The sequence below is a fragment of the Globicephala melas genome, chromosome 19 (assembly GCF_963455315.2).
Source record: "Globicephala melas chromosome 19, mGloMel1.2, whole genome shotgun sequence".
Classification (NCBI taxonomy): domain Eukaryota; kingdom Metazoa; phylum Chordata; class Mammalia; order Artiodactyla; family Delphinidae; genus Globicephala; species Globicephala melas.
Genome location: NC_083332.1, coordinates 35792874 through 35809643, shown reverse-complemented (window position 1 = coordinate 35809643; position 16770 = coordinate 35792874). Strand labels below are relative to the sequence as shown.

Genomic DNA, 16770 nt, shown 5'->3' with positions numbered 1-16770 from the left:
GTGCAAGGGCGGGCCCCAAACAAAGTCCCTGAACTAGGACCATAAGATCATACCCATCTTAACAGACAAGCAAACTAAGGTACAGAGAAGTTAACTGGCCTAAAGACACAACTAGTCAGTGGCAGACTCAGGACTCCTGACTCTTGGCCAAGTCTTTTTTCTACTCTGCTCTTCCTGGCTCCTTCCCAGAGCTGCTGCTCTGAGCAGAAAAGGGGAAAAGTTCTTCCAACATCTAAAGTGAAGTCCCTCTCACTTGCCTTTTAGCCCATTTTGTATTCTTCAGGAATAACGACGCTTCATATGTGCACAGCACTTCACAGTTTACAAAGGAGCGCCCTGCCTTTTTTCTCTGACTTCTCCTTATGACTTCTCTGAGGAGGACAGAACAGGTGCCAGAGAGGGACTTTCCTAAGGACACATAAGAAGTCACTTGGGGGGCAGAACTTCAACCCTGGTGTCCATTGGTCCTTTAAAATGCCCAGGTGGGGGGAATTCCCTGGTGGTCCAGTGGTTAGGACTCTGTGCTTCTCCTACAGGGGGCGTGGGTTTGATCGCCGGTCGGGGAACTAAGATCCCACACGCTGCCCAGCATGGTCAAAAAAATTAAAAACAAAAATAAATAAATAAATGATAAAATGCCCAGGTGACCTACAGTATCCATCCATCCATCCATGCACTTGTCCATCTGTGTATCCATCTGTCCATCTTCTATGCATTATTTACTGTTGTGTATTTACAAAGGCAGGAAATACATTTTTGGAAAAAATTCAACAAGAATGAGAGCAGAAGTGTTTTCTGGTTAGCTGTCTATTAACTAGTAATGACCCCATATCCCATATCCCCTACTCAGAGTACTCAATTTGTTAGGGCCTAGCCGTGATTTATTTTTATATCAAAGATAGTTTTACATGCCCCCCCCCCGAAATTACAGAAGGGCCGCATATAGGGCTTGTAGGAAAGTGCAGACAGACAAGTGGGGAGCAGAAAGTCCCACCCTCATCCCGTGGCGAGGAGCCCTTCTCTGGCTGACGTTCTAGCATTTTCCTGGCCCCTCCCACCCCTGCAGACCTGATGTACATCGTGTGGCTGTTCTTCGTGGTGCTGGCCTGGAACTGGAACTGTTGGCTGATTCCCGTGCGCTGGGCCTTCCCCTACCAGATGCCGGACAACATCCACCTCTGGCTGCTGGTGGATTACCTGTGTGACCTCATCTACCTCCTGGACATCACCGTGTTCCAGCTGCGTCTGCAGTTTGTCAGAGGCGGGGACATCATTGTGAGTCACAGACAGGTGTGGGGGGGTGGCTGGGAGCAGACCCTGCAGCCAGAGCGTTCGTGGGGCTGACCCCTGACGCTGGGAGGGACCAGAAGCTAATGAACAAGGAAATCTCAGGACGTCCACCCATGCTTATTCAACAGCGTCATCGCTTGTTTCACACATCTTTGATACGTTCAAATTACACACATCAAGTCTTGCTCATGGGTGAAATGGTTCCTGGACCACCTGAGGCAATGAGAGATGAAGAAGTGGCCTAGAGATTGACCTTTAGAACAGGCAGACCTGGTTCAAATCTCGGCTCAACCAGGACAACTGTATCACCTCTTGGAGCCTCAGTTTCCTCATCTATAAAATGGGGATAGTAATCGCTCCCACCTCATACCATTGCTGTGAGGATCTATGGAGGTGATGTATGCAGAAGGCTCAGCACAGGTATCTGCTGACAATCAACATTTCCTGCCGCACTACCCAGACCAGTTTGGGAGCCTGTGTTCTGGTGCACTTATTAGGGAGAAAACCTAAGTCCTGATTGTGACTTGGCAGAGTTCCCATCTCCCTGTGCATGTCACTTTTCAAAATCCCATGCTGGCAGAGCCTGCTCCACTGTGTGCAGACAAGTTGAGTTTGACCCTCTAAAACAATTTAGAGGAAAGAGAACTCCCTGAGCAACCTCTTTCCTGATCTGATCAGAGCAGTGGCCAGCTCCTCAGTGAATAAGGTTACAAATGGTCCAGGTAAGAGAGAATAAGCTCAATGTCCCTGCTTTCCATCCAGGAAGTTGGAATTGAGCTGAGTGCCCTTGGACAACTTCCCCCCTCACCCACCATGCCTCCCCCAGGAGCTCGACCCTCCCTATCTGTAGACTGTGAGGCTTTCATCGAAGCTCTGCTGGTCCCCTCTGCTACACATCCATGGGGCTGTTACTTCAATAGGAAGGTGGAGGTTGTGCGGGGATTTCCATCGCTGCTCCCATGGGGTCAGGGATTAAGCTCTCAGGCCATTTCACAGTCAGTATTCCATTTTATTCCAGACAGACAAAAAGGAGATGCGCAACAATTACCTGAAATCTCAGCGCTTTAAGGTGTGTGCCAGGGATCTTGGGAGGTGGTGTCTCTGGGGTCCCTGGCTGCTTTGGGGCCAACGTGACGTGGTTCCTGCCAGGACCAGCACGGGCTGGAGCTCGTTGGTAGGATGCCTCCTGCCCTAATTTTAGCCCCTCCAGGGGCATTCTGACCTCACCTTTCCATTGAAGGTGGAGACCCCTGCCACTCACCCCAGCCCACAACCCTGGGAGTTATATACTATTTTATGCACTGTGGTGTCCTGCTGGGATTTCAGATGGATATGCTCTGCCTCTTGCCCTTGGACTTTCTCTACTTGAAATTCGGTGTGAATCCCCTCCTGCGCTTGCCCCGCTGTTTGAAGGTAAGACCATCCAAGGCCTTCAGCTCCTCCGTGCTCTGCACCTGCAGTGGCAGCTTAATGTCTGGCCTGAGCAGCACTGGGGAGCAGGAGGCATCTGGGAAGCGTGGCCCCGAGGGGAGATGGGAAATTCCTTACAATTGTTAGCGCTTCTTATTTGTGCTGTGTGTTACATATTGTTCTGGAGGCTTTACAAGTGCCTACTTCTCAACAGCATGAGATGAGTGTTGTTAGTACCAGAATTTCACAAATGAGATGCCTGAGGCACAGAGAGGTTAAGTAACTTGCCCAAGGTCACACAGGTAGGAAGGAGTAGAGTCTGGATTTGAACCCAGGCAGCCTGTTTCCACTGTCTATGCTTTCAGTTACTATAGAGATTCAACAGAGAGACTTTTGCTTTATGATGGTCTTCATCTAAAAGATGGAGAAGCAGAGGCTTGGAAAGCTTGGGTGACTTGCCCAAGGTCACAGGAACCAGGAAGTGCCCAGGATGGATTTGAACATGCAGCCCGACACCTGTTTCATCATTAGTTGTTGTCATTACAGTGTCACTACAACCATTCCTCTTGTCACCGGGGCAGAGCCAATGTCTCAGAGAGGGTGACACAGTGTAGAGTAGAGACCTGGCAACATCCTTTAATGTGACCAGAGTGGACAGCTAGTCAGAGCACTCAGGATCCCCCAAATGGATTTTTCTGGCAGACCAAGTAAATTCATCTTTCTCCTTACATAATACCTGATGCTTCTTCCCCAAAATGGTAATGAGGGAATTTACAAAAGAGGAAAACACAATAACCTTAATAACTTGGAGAAATAGGGCAGAGAAAAGCTGGAAGAATGCAAGTACCTCGATGAAAAGAAAGCATATCTGGAATGGAGCATGAAAGCTGCTTCTGAGCTTCCTGGCTGCCCAGAGGAAGAGGGAAACTGGAAGTGGCACCAGTGTTATTTGACACATGCCAGCCTTCCAGGGGCGGCAGAGGTTGCTTTAGAGCCATACATCAGAGTGAGGAGGGTTAGATCCACAGCCCAAGTTTTACCCCAAATACAGAGGCTGGATCCATATCTTGGTCCACGTGGTAGTAGTGAACGTAACTCAAGCACCTAACTTCTAGCAGGACTCAGAGGATGCAACTCTTTGGGTCCAAGGTGAGGATCCAAGTCCATGGTCCTTCTTCATCCAATGCAAACTCCAGGTGGAAATTAGAATGAACACCTGGATGATAGCTAGCGTGGCCCACAGGGAATCTTCATCAATGTTATTTTCAAAGGTCAAACAACATGTGTGCAGAGATCTAGAGGCAAGTGTAACATTGTGGAAAGAGTTTGCAGTGTTTTTTTTTGTTTTTTGTTTTTGTTTTTTTTTGCGGTACGCGGGCCTCTCACCGCTGTGGCATCTCCAGCTGCGGAGCACAGGCTCCGGACGCGCAGGCTCAGCAGCCATGGCTCACGGGCCCAGCCGCTCCGCGGCATGTGGGATCCTCCCGGACCGGGGCACGAACCCGTGTCCCCTGCATCGGCAGGCGGACTCTCAACCACTGCACCACCAGGGAAGCCCCGAGCTTGCAGTTTTGAGTGTGATCTGGCTTCGAACCCTGGCTCTGTCACTTAGCAGCTGTGTGTTTTGGGCAAGTTCCTGAACTCCCCTGAGTGCCAGTTTCCTCTCTGTAAAAGGAGAAGGATAATACATGTAAATAAGTGCTAAGGTAAAGTGTATAAAGTGCAGTCGTACAAGGGCTCAGTAATGAGCAGTTATCTTACACTTTTATTATTATAAATAAGCCTTTTGAGGAGATCAGAGAGCAGCTGTTTCTTTATATAATTGTTGTCTTTATAAGTAAACCTTGAAAACAGGGTCCTTAACCTGGGATGCATGTACCTTAAAAGTTTCATGATAGGATTTGGAAGGTCTAGGAGTCCCTGAAGTTATACACAAACTGTGACAACATGATTATATGTAATTTCCAAGGAAGAGGGTCCAGGGTTTCCATCAGATTCAGAAATGGAGTTTCTGGCCCCCCATTCCTCAAAGGGCTAAGGACTTCTGATTTTGAATGTTCACTCTCCAACCCGCTCCCACCGGGGGTCTGTGGGGAATGGTCTGGGAGGTGAGGGCAGCGGGCCGCCCCTGATGCCTTGCTGTTTCTCCCAGTACATGGCCTTCTTCGAGTTTAACAACCGCCTGGAATCCATCCTCAGCAAAGCCTACATTTACAGGTGAGACCCCTACACACACACACACACACACACACACACACACACACACACACACACACACACACACACACACACACACACACACACACACACACAGAGAAGTGCACACGTGCACACACATGCACGTACACACATGCCCCAGGACATTTGCAGCAAGAACGGAGCAAGGCATTCTCTACCCCCATCACTTCCCCTTTCGGCTCCCCTGGCCCCCAGGCCCCCTCGCCACTGCCACTCACCGGAAGCTGGGCCTCTTCCTGGCCCTTCTGCGAAGGGATGTTTGTTTTTTAGAGAACCAGGAATGTCCCGTTTCCCCCAATTGTGAGGAGGTCTCACGTAGGTTGACATGCACGGCTCCCCTGCATTTCCAGGGAACTGGGTCTCAATTTAGTCTCAGCTCAGGAAACTGACCCCCCTCACCACTCAAACACGGGGGTAGTGGCTGTATGGACACAGTGGGCCATCTTGCAGATGTCCAAGCTTGGGACCCAGGACCAGCCAGGCCACGCTCGGGGACAGGGCTCCTCTCCCCATCTCTCACGGAGCAGCGCTCCTCTGTATGCATCTGTCCCTTCTCTGCCCCCCCCCGCCCCGCTGCCTCCCCCACTCAGCTCTTCCACTTCCCTGGAATTGTCTGCACGTGTAGCTCTGTGCCTATTCCAGCCCCCAGTCTTGACAACTTTCTGTTCAAGTATCACCAATCCTAACCAGCACAGTCTCAACAGAGCAGCCAGTTGGCCCAGTCCAGCCACTGGTTCCCATCGGTCAAGTGTCCGTTGCATCAGACAGCTGGGCAGGGCTGTGCAGCTCCGACAGGGAGGGCTCTGAGGTGGGCTTTGGGAAGGGTGAAGACTGGCTTGTTCCCTGCAGTTCTGACCCCTGGGGTGATATGTCATTGCCACCCTTTCTGCTACTGTGTTCGTGCCTTTCCTTCTTTTGCAGGGTTATCAGGACCACAGCCTACCTGCTCTACAGTCTACATTTGAACTCATGTCTGTATTACTGGGCTTCAGCCTATGAGGGCCTTGGCTCCACTCACTGGGTTTACGATGGCGTGGGAAACAGGTGAGCCGCGGTCTTCCTCCTGTGTCTTAATAATTCACGGTACCGAGACTCCCAGAAAGGAGTCCCACTGCCGCCATTTTGCCGAGGTCACCTCGCTCCCAAAGAATCATTGTCATGATAAGGTTCAAGGGCCAAGTCTCCACATCCTCACTAATCTAACATTTTTCTGAGCACCTGCCACGTGCCAGGCAAAAGGGGGCAGACATAAACAAGACCTGCTAGAAAGATCCTTTTGCATCCCAAAGTCTACTGAGTTGGCCAGTTCACAGCACGTGCGTGTCCACTCCTCCACCCTGTGGGCACGGCTGTGCGGGAACAAGGCCAGGGAATACTGCTCGACATGCTTCCTGGGCATTGCTAGCCGTGGAGGAGCTAGCAAACAAGGAGAAATCTACTTGCCAGTCCAGAGAGCTGCCACACATAGAGGTCCATGCTCAAATGTTAATGATGGTGACAATGATAGTAATACTAATAATAGCAAGCATTGGAGAGGGCTTATACAGACCAGCCCTGTTCTAAGCACTTCACGTAGTATCTCACTTAATCCTCCCAACAATCACACAAGACAGGAACCATCAGCATCCCCATTTTACAGATGAGGTAACAGACGTGAAGTGACTTCCCCAGATCACACAGAGAGCTGGGATTTGAATCCAGACAGCAGGGCTACAGAATCTTACATGTGGTACCATCTGCCCAGTGCCCTGGGTGGGGGGAGGGAGGCGTGGGATGGTCAATTCTGAAAAGTTAAGTTTGAGCTTGGCCTGGGTAGGTGGAGGGAAGGGGCAGAGAATCCCGGGGGGAGGGAACAGCAGGAAGAAAGGTGTGGAGTAGCGAAATAGTGGAGTCAGGGAGCCAGGGGTCCTCTGTTGCTGGAGGGGGCAGGGTGTGTGGAAGGATCCAGAGAGGGAGGCGGGGCCGGGTTGCCAACCAGCCTCCTACCTGAGCCATACCGAAGCCACTGGCTGCCCCGGGCTGCCCCGGGCTGCCGAGTACAGTACTTGAAGTGCAAGGGCCACTGAGATACGCTGCAGCTGTAGAGAACACACAGGTTTTGGATTAGTGTCTTATTACTAATTTTTAAAATATTGGTTACATGTGGATATGATATTAATTTTGATATTTTGGGTAAACTGAAATACATTATTGACATTAATTTCACCTCTTTTTACTTTTCAAAAATGTGGTTGCTCAAAATTTTTAATTACATATGTGGATCACATCATATTTTTATTGGATAGAGCTGCCCTAGGCAAAACCAGCAGAAGTCTCTTTTTTACTCTTCATATACATATATATATATATTCTGATTATAAAAGAAAGATCGGGAACATACTCTCTTTCTTTGAGTCTAAGATGCAGCTAATTATGATACATTATTGAGTCAATATAGCTTTTTGGGAAAAAAGGAAATATTACATTAAACGTATACATGGATTATAAGATAATCCTTATTTTAGAAATGTGAAAAGAATTGTCACCAACAAGGAAATAGAATAACATAATATTGTGCATATTTTCCCATCAGTAAATTTTTAAAAACCGTGGTACCAACGCCCCACCACACAGAGATACCACCATTTATTTAGCCATTTCCTCGTCATTGGCTACTTAAGTTGTCTCCAGTTTTTTCATGATGACACGTGGTGATGCTGCAGGGAGTGTCTGTGTTTAGGAATCTTTGTCTTCTGGTCTGACAGTTTCCTCCTAATAAATTCCTACAGAGGGATGGCAGGGCCAAGGGTATGAACATTTTATGAAGTGTTTAAAAAATTATTATTTTTTTTTTATTAAGAGACTATTTTTTTAGAGCAGTTTTAGGTTTACAGAAAAGTGGATTGGAAAGTACAGAGAGTTCCCGTCCACCACCTCATTTCTGAGGCTTGGTTGGTTATTGAAAGCTGCCCATTTACCCTCTCACCACTTGCCTTTCAAAGCCTTTTAAGCAGGAGAATGACAGGACCCAGGGGAATCCCAGAAAGATGGTTTTCCCAATGATGGCTGATGGGAGGATGGATGGGGAGGACAGGCAGGAAGCAGACAGATGAACTGGTTAGGGGTTAGGGCCCTGTCCGTGAGGGCAAAAAAAAAAAAAAAGAAAAGGTCAAGAGAGGGTTTGTGTGATAACGAGGATGGAGGGCAGTGTGGGAAGGAGACAGAAGCACTTAGGGTCAAGGTCAGGGATGGGCCTGGAGATTCAGAGCACAGGCTTTAGAAACAGGAATCCGGAGCTCACTCCTGGTGCTGCCACCTGCTAGCAGTGGGCAGCTCACTTCGTTTCTCTGAGCCTCAGTTTCCTGATCTGCCCAATGGGTCTGATAATAGGAGCCCCACACCTTGAAGAGGTAACTGTGAGGACTGGGTGCATCTGAGTCACCGATCCCATGCCAGGCCACAGCCGGCACTCGGTCAGCTGTGGTGACAAAGAGGCGGAGGAAGAGTTCAGGCCCAGGGGGTCAGTGAGTCCCCTCAGGCAGGCCCTGCCTCACCCTGGGCTGTGCCCACTAGTGACACAAAATGCTCTCAGTCCGGCTGTCAACGCATTCACCTCCTCCACGTGCTTGTTTCCAGTTGGCACTAGAACAGGCCACTTGTGTCCAAGGTGGCTTCTCTCTAGAGTGATTGTTGGTCCAGAAAGTCCCTTCTCAGTACAGATGCCCCAACCTTGGCCCCAATGGCCACAGCCGTCTGCGACGGGCCTGTGGCCTGAGGGGAGCTCACCTAGAGAGTCACAGGGTCCAGGGCAACCAGGCAGGCGGGGGGAATCCTGCCATCTGCTGTGGGGTGGAGTGTGTCGGGGATGGGGTCAGGGCCCAGCACGCTTACATCACCACTGGCCCCGCTCCGTCTTCCCCGCGGCTGAACCCACCCACAGCCCTGCTCCTGAGCCCATGACTAGACCATTCATTCACTCATTTATTCATTCATTCATCCCCTCACAAGGGGGCAGAGGGAGGACTCGAAGACATTCTATGCAAAGGGAAGAACAGAAGCTATTCATTAAATCTTGCTCTGTGGCCTTGGGTAAGGCCCTTACCCTTTCTGAGACTCAATTTTCTCATCTATAAAATGGGGGTAGGATTACACTCAGATTTCTCGTGAAGAATAAATAAAGTATGTAACATGTCCAGCCTGTGCCTGGACAGGAGTCAGTGACCTCACTTCCTAGCTATGGCCATTCTTATGGGGAAGCCGGCACACCAGGAAAGGGTTCCTAACCAGGGGTCCAGAGATTTAAGGGGGTCACAACCACCCCTTGAAATTGGAACTAAATTTTGGGAACATGCTGGCTTTTCTAAGGAGAAGCTTCCTCATAACTTTTGTTAGCTTTGCAAAGGGGTTTGTGTCCAACAGGCTAAAAACCCACGTCCTGGAGCTGGGCCTGGCCCCCATCACGGGTAGGCCTGGGAGGAATGGCAGGCAGGGCAGGGGAGGACAGGGCCAACCATCTGGGACTTCCCTCTGCATGGCCCTGGGGAGTTCTCACTGCTCCGTAGTGGAGGGGCACACTTTTCTGGCAGCGTTACCCTTTTCGAAATGGAATCCTGTAGGGAACCCCAGGATATGCAAAAGCACAAGTAGTGAAGGAGAATTCCTGTAGAAATCCAACATCATACGTAATAATAACTTTCAAAATAGTGACCATTCCTTGAGTACCTGCTATAGGCCAGGGAGCGTAAGGACCTAAGTTCCTATATATTAATATTTGGGTTCTTCATCCTGCTCTGCTTTGGCCGGGTCTGGGGCAGCATGCAGGGGTCCCCACAGACCCAGTGGCGTGGAAGACTTGGGAGGCCCCTAAGATGTGCCATCCATGCCAGTGGCTGACTTCTGCAGCCAGTAAGGGTTTAGGGCAAAGCAGGAGCTGTGTGGATATCACTCATCTTCTATTGGTGGCCCAGTGGCACCCAGAGTCCAGGCAGTACCCAGGCGGCGCCCAGCTCAGTCCTCCTAAAGGCTGCTCAGCACGCCCTCTGGTGGCCAGGACTGGTATGATGGGGATTGACAGGGCAGGCCTGTCTCATGATTCTGAGATTTTTCTTGCACTAGGTGGTAATGAGGGGTCAGGAGGCCCAGAGCCCTGCCCCAGGCCTCGCAGCTATTCAGAGGTAGAGCCTCCCCCCCCACTGCCCCAACTCCCCAGCAACCTCTGCTTCCCCACCCACCAGTGCTCATTGCACGCTGACTTGCCTGTCCCCACTAGACAGTGAACTTCTTGAGGACATAGGTGAGTCTATTGTTCCCCACTGCTGGCACCAGTGACAGGGAAGGCTCTGATAGCTGACATTTACTGAGAGCCCACCATGTGCCAGGCGCTCTTTTGCACCTCATGTCACCCTCATGATCGCCCTGTGAAGAATGCTCTATTGCCATGTCCCTTTCAGGGGAAGGGCGCTGAGGCTTGACTAGATGAGTAACTTGTCCAGGTTATGAAGCTAGAAAGTGGCAGAGCTGGGTTTGAGCCCAGGCAGTCCAGCTCCAGAGCCCATGCTCTAAGCATAGTGCTGCATGAATAGCTGGTGAGCAGAGCCCAGGGGAGGACAAATGTGGGGTCATTCTTGGACCAGATGATTGGCCAGCTGGTTGATGTTCTCCATTTCCCAGTAGAGCAGGGACCCTGGAAACATGGGTGTATCAGGACACTGGAGCCAGGGCAGGCTCTGGGCAATTCCTGTGCCCTGGTGGGAGAACAGGAAGCACAGGAAAGCCTGCTGAGACTGCCCTGGCTTTAGGCCCTGCTGACCTCAACCTTGCTGACGGGAGGGCACGGTCTGAAGGTATGAACATAAACACCTTGGTAACTAAATCCCTTTAAGTAGCTATAAAGATTTTAGTTCTGTATTGTTTAAGATATTGTAAAAGCTTAGGTTTATTTTTGTAGGACTTAGTGGCTAAAAATTAGAACATAACAATGGGGCTGCTCTGTTGGAGTAGTGTACACTTGTAATTATAAATAAACATGCAAAACTTTAAAAAAAAAGGGAGGGACTCTCACTGCTTTGTGATAATTAGACAAGCACAGGCATTTCCTATGCCTTTTACCACACAGTAGGGCCCCATCACCCATACCTCCCTTTCCGATGATTCATGAGCTGTGTCAAAGGCTTACTGATGGTGGGTGCTAGCTCAGAGAAGCAGATGACATCTGGTTTCCAGTCTGAGCTCTGGAACTTGCCAGCTGGTGACCATGGGTGTTCCCTTTCTCTCTGCGGCCCTCAATTTCACTATCTGGTTAGTGGACAGGCAAGGGGGAGGGTCAGAAAAGGTGATCCTCCAGATATCTTCCACTTTTGAGCTTGTTCTTAAACCTCATGATGGGATAGCAAAGGAAAGACTGCGGACATTGAAAACATATTGAGGGAAACTGAGGGATCCCAGGCATCAGGAGCCGGAAAACCCTGGTTTATCCTCCTGCCAAGTCTTCTAAGTAATGTCCGGAAGCCTCAGTTTCCACATCTGTAAATGGGGATGACAACATATCTCTGCAGCGTCGGGGCAGAGCCACAACAAAACCACACAGTACCTGTGAACGTGCTCTACAAGCGGCAGAGGGCTCTGAAGTTGGGACAGGGTTTTTGCTTTTTCCTTTTTTTTTTTTTTTTGGTTTTGTTTGTTTGTTTGCACTTATGAGCCGTAAAGCTTTTTCTCTTTTGTACAGTGTACACGTATCCACGCCAGGCTGCCCAGGATCCACAGGGCGGGGTCTGTGATGACTGAGGTCCCCTTCCTCTTCTCTCCCTAGTTACATTCGCTGTTACTACTGGGCTGTGAAGACCCTCATCACCATCGGCGGCCTGCCCGACCCCAGGACGCTCTTTGAAATTGTCTTCCAGGGTCTGAACTATTTCACAGGTGTCTTCGCTTTCTCCGTGATGATCGGACAGGTAGCTGGGTCACTAGTCTGTTCCAAACCACCTGCCTGCAGGGCCCTTTGCCCTCTTGCTGCCATTTCCTCTCTGAGGTTGCTTCCCATTTGAAATGTCAGTCCTTTGGGACAGCTGGAGAGTTGGGCTGAATGGCTTTCTGCAGGGGCTGAGGATTTGGGCTGTTCCCTTGGAGAGAAGTCCCCGGTGGATTCTAATGTACTGGGGGTGCGGCTCATACTGTAGTCAGTGCCTGAGGCAACCACCAGGGGTCCTCAGAGTTACCTTTGGGGGCTCTGCTCCAAGGAGCAGCACTCCTGGTTCATATTTCCTCGGGGCGGGGAGGGGCGGGGCGGGGCGGGAGGGTGGCGCATGGTGTCAAAGTGACCTCTGGCACCAAGGGGCCACGTTGTACCAGAATCAGCCCAGCCCAGGGAGGCCTTCCCTCCTTGTGTGGCCCCAGAGACCTGAGGCCACGGGAGGGGGCCAGCAGCCTCGCTCCTCCACGTGCAGCATCGTCGGAAAACCTGTGTGTGGACATGAGAGGGGATTCCCTCTCTCCTGATCTCCCCCCAGGCCCGCAGGCACGTACCCCTGGCCTGTGTTAAGTAAAGGTGCCCACAACACACGTCCCCAGAGCCCGGCCCCGCTCTGACCCAGCGGCTCCCCTGACCACCCACCTTACCCCCAGATGAGAGACGTGGTGGGGGCCGCTACTGCGGGAGAGACCTACTACCGCAGCTGTATGGACAGCACAGTGAAGTACATGAACTTCTACAAGATCCCCAGGTCCGTGCAAAACCGGGTCAAGACCTGGTATGAGTACACCTGGCACTCCCAAGGCATGCTGGGTAAGACCACGCCCCCTCCCCACTCCCCTCCCCGCCCTAACCCAGCTGTCACCAGCTCCCCCAGCCTGACCCGGTGCCCTGCCCTGCCTTCCTGGGCCCTGGCCTCATCCCGTGTCCCTGAGGCCCCGAGCATGGGGGCCTCTCTTGGCCCCAACATTTAAGTGAGAGCGGCCTGGGGAGGCATTGGGCGGTGCCCAAGTTAAGCCATCAGGAGACCCCTGAAGACATGAAGGGCTTGTCTTCTGAATGCCGCCCCCCACCTTGAAATGCATCTCCATTCGAAGATGGAAGTACAGTTGGAACCAGGAGGGAAGACTCTGTCTGTCTCTGTTTCTCTCTCCTCTCTTCCTCTTCATATACATCCATACATACAATACATATTTTGTAAATTTTAAAAAATTCTTTTTCAGATTATTTTCCATTAGAGTTTATTACAATATATTTTAAAAAATTTTTTGATGTTATACTTTGCTTCTGAAATTGGCTAAAACAATGCATTTTCATTCACTGCTGTTTCTGCTTTCTTGTCAATGATGAGGTGTGCTCCGTTATTCTTGCAAAGTGGGAGAATCTTACCTGTAAACTTTCCAAATATAGTGAAGTTTTCACAGATTCTAAATGGAATCCTTAGTGAAATTTGAATAGGTTAATTACATGTTAATTGACTGTATTTTTTTCCTGTTTCCTTTTTATTTTGGGGAGCTAGTAATTTTGTTTTCAGAGCCTAGACATCGTTTTGGAGGGCTCTGAAAAGCTTATGGGCCACTGGCACTGTGCCTAGAGTCTCCCAAGGCCCTCAGAAAAATGAAAGGGCCCCCCACTGCTTCTGTGGGGTTCACTCTGGTCTCAAAGAAGCCACACTCGAGGCCCACGGTCTCCTGAGTTGGGGGTGTTGGCAAGTCTGTGGACAAAGCACATGACTACAGTTTCCAAGCCATGTTCATTTCCACTGCCTCATTCTGTTCTAGTGACAGCCTTGTGACTTTTCACAGGGGCACATGTTGAGGACCAGAGAGGGCTCTGACCTGCCCAGGGTTGCACAGACCCAGCACTTGAGCCCTAAGCTAATTGTGGTGCAGTGGACAGAGCACGGGGCTGGGGCCCCGTGGTACATTTCTGTCTCCAGTTACCGACCTTCACTCTGTGCCAGGCTCTCAGCTGCGCACCATAGACCCCATGGTGGGCAGACATACTGCTCTCCCAGCATAGGTTCTGAAGTCACAGGGCCTGGGTGGGGTCCTGATTCCATTCCCCTGGGCTGCATGGACATGGGCAAGTCACTGCCCTCCAGAGTCTCCCTGTCCTTTTCTGTAAAGTGGGTTATAGTGGGCACCTCTTGAGCTGCTGGGAGGATTTAGTGAAATCATCTTGGTAAAGCACTCTGTGAAACTGCCTGGCACATAGTAAGTGCTCCAAATACTTCATTTCTTGCTAATGTTGTTCTTATAACGTGAGTGGAGAAGACAGATCATTGGCAAAAAATTGCAGTAAAGGGTGTGATATGTGCTATGGCACAGGGACTGATAACGTAATAGCTAGGTGGGAGGATGTCAAGGGAAGGCTTCCTGGAGGAGGTGACATGAGTGCTGGGTTCTGCAGAATGAGTAGGGTTAGCCAGGAAGGTGAAGGGGGTTGTTCCCAGCAGAGGGAACGGCATTGGCAAAGGCCTGGAGGCAGAGAGGATACCCTCCCAATCTAGAGTGGTTCCAGGTGGTAGAGGAATGGTGTGCCTGGGGTCCCCACCAGTGTGGTGTGGACAGGCCCTGTGTGTGTGGAGGAGGGGCCCGGCTGTGCCTCTGAACCTTGCAGGGTCTCATTTGCAGACGAGTCAGAGCTGATGGTGCAGCTTCCAGATAAGATGCGGCTGGACCTCGCCATCGATGTGAACTATAACATCGTCAGCAAAGTGGCACTCTTCCAGGTATGGCCCACCCAGTGTCCCCACCCTCAAGACTCTGGAAGGTCCAGAGCCCACACCTTCCTCTAAACGGCTCCTTTCCCGTCCTCTCGGGGCCAGGGCTGTGACCGGCAGATGATCTTCGACATGCTGAAGAGACTTCGTTCTGTTGTCTACCTGCCCAACGACTACGTGTGCAAGAAGGTGAGTGGCCCAGGGCAGCCTCAAGGCGGTCTGGGATTCACAGCCACTGCTTGTCGCAGCTGGGCTGGAGTGGGGGCCTATGAAGGCACAGCGGGGCGAGCGGAATTGCCAGGAGGGGAGGAGGGTGGTGAGCTGACCCCAGGGCTCCTGGCTTGTTTGGCACGAGGAGGCTCTGTCCAGCTCTAGGCACTGAACTCAGATGTGCCTCAGGCCTTGCTCCCTCTTCCTGGGGCCATGGGGGCCAGGACGAGGAGCCCCACTTTATAGAACAGGAAAGTGAGGAGCATAGAGAGGGGCAGGGTCTTGACTGTGTAGATGGACCTGCTTCCAGGGTCTTGGTCTTCCTGTCAGGAAAATGGGGCTGGAGGAGGGGTAGGATAGGTCAGAGGTTGCAAACTAATGGTCCTTGCATAGGAGCCAGCCCACAGATGTTTCATGGGGTTTTTTTTTTCCTTCTTTTTTTTTGGACTAATCTAAAAATAAAAATTTGAATTAGTCTCCAGCCTTTAAAAGTTGGAAGGTTTCGGGAATTCCCTGGAGGTCCAGTGGTTAGGACTTGGTGCTTTCACTGCCGTGACCTGGGTTCAGTCCTTGGTTAGGGAACTAGGATCCTGCAAAGCGCGCAGCATTGCCAAAAAAACCTGGAAGGTTTCACATAAAAATCCAGATTTCCGGCTGAAAACAGAAAATCGGCTAGCATTGAGCCCCACTTTCCCAAACAGCCAGAATCATGAGGAGTGGAGAAGGGGCTGGCCCTGAAGGGGATGTCGTCCTCTCCTGACGCCACAGGTCCCACCACTCTCCACTGCCCCACAGGCTCCCTCCTCTCCTTGACATCATCCACCTGATCCTGGGACTCATTTGGGTTTGAATGCCAGGGCCAGACAGTGTCTAAGGCCCCTTCTGCTCCCATTTTTTGGGATTTGAGGTGAGACCGAGCTCACTTGGTGAGTGAGTGATCAGGGTGGAGGAGCTTAGTGTGTATACAGGGGTGAAAATATTGCCCAAGAGCCCCCTGTGAAACTCAGGAACCCCCAGCCCCAGAAGGGCCCCATCTCCAAGCTGTATGCTGCATAACAGTGAAGTTTCTGGAAGCAAAGAGCTGGGGGAATGGGGACAAGGGTATGGCTGAGAATTTAAAGCTGCAGCCTTAGCGGCCAAGAGAAGTTTGGGAACAATAGAAGGATTTGTCTGACGTTGGAGCCACTTCCTAGCTGTGCAGCCTTGGGGAAGTGGCTTGCCCTCTCTGAGCCTGACTCTTTTCATGGGTAAGTAGGGATATTGATAGTATCTTCCTCATGGGGTGATTGTGAGAATTGAAGAAGATATGCATAGGGAGTTTGGCACCATGGCTGGCACAGAGTCGGTGCCATTGCTGTTGCCAATATCCTTGTGGGTGATGTAGACTTTACCTCTGATGAGGAAAAATGAATCAGATTGTTGGGAAGTTTGCCGTGGAAGCTGAAGTGAACACTTGGTGAACGTGTGTAAATGGCGCCCTCTGCTGACAGGTTTGGCGCTGTGACAATCTTGCTGAGACAACCCGAGGCCACCCCAGGACCACCCCTGGCGTGTCAGTGAGATGAGGGTGAGCTCTGCAGCCCCTCACACTTCAGCCTCGTGTCAAATTGGACACTGAAACAGGGGAACGAGACTTTCTTCCTTTTTGTTAAGAAGGCCATGCATGTGTGAGATGCCCAGGGAATATTTGTCAAATGAATCAAAAGCACAAGCCACTTACCAGTCTTTGGTCACTCTCCCTTTACACACACCATGTGTGGCCGATAGGTATCAGGCCAGGGCACCGGTCTATGAAGGCATGAGGATTGGAAGGTGCTGGCAGACTGGGTATTTCTGATTCTAGTCCGAAGCAAAGCTATTCATTCATTCGTTCATTTGGTTTCATTTGTGATTAAGACCGTTGTATCAGTCTGCTAGGGCTGCCACAACAAAATACCACAAATGGAATGGC

General features: G+C 50.8%; 1 protein-coding gene across 1 annotated transcript in view; it reads left to right on the top strand.

Moving 5' to 3' along the window:
- The window catches only part of CNGB1 (cyclic nucleotide gated channel subunit beta 1), an 89445-nt gene that overhangs the window by 61405 nt on the left and 11270 nt on the right, over positions 1-16770 (top strand). Inside the window, exons 23-31 of the mRNA XM_060289080.1 lie at positions 1067-1275; positions 2309-2359; positions 2617-2703; positions 4853-4917; positions 5860-5982; positions 11726-11867; positions 12538-12697; positions 14521-14618; positions 14715-14798. Of these exons, the coding sequence (XP_060145063.1) occupies positions 1067-1275; positions 2309-2359; positions 2617-2703; positions 4853-4917; positions 5860-5982; positions 11726-11867; positions 12538-12697; positions 14521-14618; positions 14715-14798 (1019 nt within the window). The remainder of the gene's footprint in view (positions 1-1066; positions 1276-2308; positions 2360-2616; positions 2704-4852; positions 4918-5859; positions 5983-11725; positions 11868-12537; positions 12698-14520; positions 14619-14714; positions 14799-16770) is intronic.